The sequence below is a fragment of the Pyxicephalus adspersus genome, chromosome 4 (assembly GCF_032062135.1).
Source record: "Pyxicephalus adspersus chromosome 4, UCB_Pads_2.0, whole genome shotgun sequence".
Taxonomy (NCBI): domain Eukaryota; kingdom Metazoa; phylum Chordata; class Amphibia; order Anura; family Pyxicephalidae; genus Pyxicephalus; species Pyxicephalus adspersus.
The window spans coordinates 17072225-17077586 of record NC_092861.1 but is presented as its reverse complement, the minus strand read 5'-3'; the positions used below and the strand labels follow the sequence as shown (position 1 = coordinate 17077586).

Below are 5362 nucleotides of genomic sequence, written 5' to 3'. Positions count from 1 at the left end.
ATATGGTATACCAACCGTTCTGCAAAGACATCTGCTTCCGGATTCCTGCTATCTTTTGGACTTTGTTTGGTGAAGATTTCCAGGGCAAGGTCTTCATATTGCTGTCTCTGATCAGAACTTAAAGCCTCTAAGGATTCCAGTTTAATAAAGGCCTTAGAACAGGTACCAAATGCCCTGTTAGCGCAGGCACAGAGTGCAAGCAGGGAATAGATCTCTACAGCAGGAATGATATCTTCATAATCTCTCAGATGCAGAGCTGAGAATCAGAAAGACAAAAAGTGAAACTTCTGTGCACCAAACAAACTCAACTCTGGTATTTCATGTACTGATGAAAACCTGCAGCCAAATATTTGGCCTGAGTAAAGATCAATCTATGTTTGTTACCTGCAATATTACCATGTAGGTCACTTTAATCTAGATATGGGGGAGGGCATTATTCTGACACTCCCAGAAAGTGATAAAGGCTGCAGCTCTGGATTGGACAGAAGGTAGGAGACACAGCCACTTCTTTTTTGATTTGACTATGGAGCTGACTGGGTTGTTTTAAATTATACAGCATTTATTTTGACACTATTTCTCTCCATAGATTCTTAACATACAGCTCCTTGTGATACCTATTAACAAGGAAAGGAATGGAATGGTAGTGACCCATAATCATTAAATTATATATCTAGTGAATTCAAGAAGCCACCTCAGATTTTGGAGGTTACACCCAAATATTTATATTAGTAATGCTGCATTCTACTTAACAAAGAACAGAGTTGGAATATATACATTGACATTGTACTATTTAATGTACAGCGCTGCGTAATATGTTGGCGCTATATAAATCCTGTTTTTTAATATTAATAATAATTGCAGCAAGAGGACATCAGTAAAGCTGAAAATTTAGATGCAGTGGTGGAGTCAGAGATGTATGAAACAATTAGGTCCTTAAACCTGTGGCTTCCAGAAGTAAAAAACTTTCAATCTCTTCATATTATATTTAGTTTTAGTTTATCTGCAGTAACACATATCCAGAAGTCTAGACTTACCTGTCCTCATGGCAGCATCCACATAGCCTTCATAAAGCTGCCTCTGAGCCAGCAAAAAGAAGTGATAGGCTTCAGCCCCCCTCCAGGCATTGTCAATTATCCGATTATCAGATAGGAGACTATCTTCTTCCAACAAGCCAGCCAGGGCAGATGTGGCCTGAAAACCAAGGAGACCACATTACATGCAGCATTACACTTTATATTTAAAATCAGTTTTAATACACAGTTGTGTATTGAAATTGAACAAAAATAGTTCAATTTCAGTGTACTTTTCTCTCATTTTAATTTGGAGTTTAGAAATGTCTCTGCTGAGGGACAGTGATATCAGCTTTATAAAAATGATATAGTATTGCATAAGGGAGCACTTTCTTGCTGCTATAGCGTCCCTTCTCTGCTGGCCATTCAGAATCTTACTAATCAGCTAAGATGTGAGAATGCTACACCTTGCTGGTTCACCCAGTGAGGGAGGGACACAATAAGAGACGGTTTCTGACCCTGGAAAGCCCTGGCCAGCAATAGGATCACTAATGTGACATGAGTATTAAAGACCAACTCTGGTCACAATAATCTTACAAGGTTTACAACCGTAAACATGCTTTTACCTAACCAATCATCACACTGACCAGATTGTATAGATATTGGGATTAATACATCTGCCCCTGTATTCTGAGTCCAGACAGACCTGGTGTCATGTCTCTCTCTCCTCCTCTTCAATCACAATGCTGCCAGATCTCCTGTAACTGAACAGGAGGAGAGGAACTTGGAGATAAGACACCAGCACTTGGGCCTGTAAGAAACTATTAGTGCCGCTGCATTGTCAAAACAGTTGTCCAATAAAATTTATATTGAAATGTAATGGGCAGGTCGAAAATTTTTGGAAAGTTTTTAATCTAAAATTTACTAAGTATGTTATTGATGGGAGAGAGGATGAAAACTATATGCAGAATAAAGTGGAAGGACTATAGATTTTATTCCTATAGATTTGCCACACCGTTTTTATGTCTAGAACAAAATCACATAAAAACTTCAGCTTTAAAAGTGCACCGACATTCACTTAGCAAGCAAGCAATCTAACATAACTATTGTACAGGAAGCACCAGACTTATTTGAATCTAATTTTCATATCTGATTTTTTGAGTCATTACTGATGTTGTTATAAGGATGTGATGTTGGAAACTTTTTTTTATTTTTTTTGGTTTGCAGGTACTTTTTGCCATCAGCTATTGGTTTCAGGACATCAGGTTTATCATACCTCGGTCTGTTTTCCTTTCATCTTTCCTTTCTGTGTATTCTTCACCTGCGTATGGTATTGCTCAACCAGTAATGCCGCCAGCACGTACAGCTTCTTCACACGGAGCGGCTTTGTCCGCTTCTTAGCCTCTTCATTAGCAATCTGTAATATAGCACGACAACAGTTTGTTACTAAAACTATGAGGGGTCACTAACAAGGTCAGCAGTAGGGCAGACAGCCCTCAGGTCACTATTGTTCCTTGACACCAGGGTCAGCAGTGATAGACACAATGCAGTTCTTCAAAGCACAGAACAAAGTTGGTATTTCTGAATGCGTTTACCCATCAAGTTACTGAAATCACTGGCCATGGACGCAGCCATTGGATGTTTTTTTACTGCAAATTGTGAATTACATCTGTAATTTTATTGAATTGCCTTGGTTGCTGCCTCAGTAACATGATCACCTCTTACTAGAAGAATGATTCAACTGTGCAAAGATCTGAAGAACATTAGGATCATTCTACAAGAAGATTAACTTGCAGAACTCCTACAGCTGCCGTCATATTCTCCCCTATAATTCCCCTTGGTAGACGCTCCCGGTGAAGACAGAGAGTAATAGAAATTAAGACAGTCCCCAGGACAAAAATTGAGGGGAAAAAAAATCAAACATTTTGAGCAGTTATCTGAACAGGAATAGAAGTGAAATCTCCCAAAACGGACATTTGTTCTAGTGCCAACTAGAGAGGATTTGATTTCCTTTTCTGTATCCGTTCCATACTTTATATGAAAAATGTTTGTAGAGATATGCTTTACAGTTCTGCTTTATTCTGTCCATTCTCGTGTGTTGTGATAAGTCAGCCTGTTCATTCAAATGAACTGCCTAACAATTCTGAACAGACGAAAGCACGTGCACTTTTCCTGAGTCAGCACACCGGGGTGTAAAGTAGTGCATTACTATGAATTCCTTTACTTTTTGCTGAAGTGCAGGTGTGTTATACAAGTGCATTGAAACGTCCTTCATAATGAGTGGAACTGCAATGTGCCTATGCTCTTCAGGTGTATTACTGCAATGCCAGTGTGTGAACCTAGCTGAGCATTCAAACCGGTGCCAAATTTTTTTCAACTGGGCTCATGTTATTTACCTTGGGAACACATTTATTCTGCTCTGCTTTTACAGATATTTTCTTTACAGAGGATATTCTGCATTAAAAGCACCGCATTGAATGGAATGGTGTGTTACAAAAATCTGATTTCAGGTCCATCAATATTTTCAGCTCATTTAAAATAAAAGGGATGCCTTCATGCTAGGCATCTTACATGTTTTTAGTAATACATAAATGCGGTTGTGTGGTGGGCCCTAAGCTATGATTCCTTTTTACTTGTTCTGGTACAAAAGCCAGCTCTAATGCACAGTACATGCTAGTTTTGTAGGTCAAAAGTCTACATTATTATTAAATAATATTTATATATAGCGCTAACATATTACGCAGTTCTATGCATTAACTGGGGGTTGCAAATGACAGTCAGATACAGACAGTGACACAGGAGGAGGAGACAACCCTGGCCAGAGAAGCTTACAATCTAAAAGGTGGGGAGCAGCACACACTCAATAAGGTAAGGTAATGTGAGCAACGTTGTATGATTAACAAATCACCACTAGATGTCAGCACTTGTTCACTGTATGATCAAGCAGAACATGATGGCAAACTTCTAAAGGTCGGAGGAACGGGATCATCTACATAGAAAGCAATGTGTGTGGAGACAAACTTGTAGGCTGTATTTGCTGATCCTTTATTTCAAATCATTTTCCTATTTGAGGTTTCAGATTGACATTAAAGCCTTGAGTGAATATCCTGCAATAGACATGCATATTTGGTGCTTTGTAATCAAAGCCACCTAGGCCTATTATAACTCCTGTTATGGATTTGGGTAAAAGCCAGATGAATGACACATTTCAAGAATAGAGTATACTGTAACCTATGGGAAAGGACAATGCTGGAGGGTCTATCTGCATACTTACAATCTCTGTGTTGCTCTTCATTCAGATTTCTTTTATGCTCCATTTTTAAAGATTGCAGATGACTTAACATGAAGAGATTACATACCTTGAACAGAAGCTTAGCAGCTTCTAGGAAGTGATTAGCTTTGCGGTAAAGTTCAATAGCATCCAGAGTTTTGTTCTTCTCTAACAAGTGGGAGGCGTACTTGGCAAGCAGAGATCCAATTTCTTTCATGTTGTGATTTTTGGCGAGCTCGACTGCTTTATTCCACTGTAAGAGAGATGCCAAAAGTGTAAATTCTAATTCATATTTTTCCTCTTGACTTTAACAATGAAGCAATAGTTCTGCAATAGCACGTTATATAGAGATCAAATACACGCAGCTGGTAACCTTAAAATGCATCCAATTCCAAACAGTTTATTTCCCAACATTTTTCACTTTAGGTTTCATAATGGTATGCATCAGGTTACCCGCTGAATACAATAAAGTGCAACACATTTGTACCAAAACCTTTAATTTGTACATAGCGTGGGAAGGCAAGGAACTTGTATCGGGTTTTAATTGCTCTATGTCACTTTATTAGGGGGATTTTCCTGTGATGCCTGTCACTGAGATACCAGAGAAAGAAATGAAGCAGGACAGGTAAAAATAACATGACAAAGTTTTAATATATGTAAAGGCACATGACAAGGATTCACCTGGAGCTCTGTTGCAAATCAAATGTCACATCCTGCTGTAAGATTGTGTCCCTCCATCTAACATCAAGCGCTTTTGATGTATCTATAACCATCATTTTTTCTTTTTTATTTTTGGAATTCGTAGGTAACGCATGAAGCCCATTAGTATGTATTTCTGTCTCAGGATATTTGCTATTAGATGTCACCAGAACAGGTGTACAGGTGTACCCATTTGAACATTATAATCATCATGGATCCAATGGCGTAATACTGGATTGTCTATCACTTCCTATCCAGCTGTCAGTGTTTACCAGGACAAACTGAGAAGAGTAATCTTCCCAATAGTATTAAAATATTCAACTGTTCCCTACTTTATCCAGAACTAGAAGTTTTTTTGGCTTTTTACTCTTTTATTATTAAT

The 5362-nt window shown here is 38.4% G+C and overlaps 1 protein-coding gene across 1 annotated transcript in view; it reads right to left on the bottom strand.

Moving 5' to 3' along the window:
- WDR35 (WD repeat domain 35) overlaps positions 1–5362 on the bottom strand; it is a gene marked incomplete at its 5' end in the record, with an annotated part of 36825 nt that overhangs the window by 1050 nt on the left and 30413 nt on the right. The window contains 4 exon segments of the mRNA XM_072410085.1: positions 16–256; positions 1035–1191; positions 2287–2427; positions 4370–4534. Coding sequence (XP_072266186.1) covers positions 16–256; positions 1035–1191; positions 2287–2427; positions 4370–4534 — 704 coding nt within the window.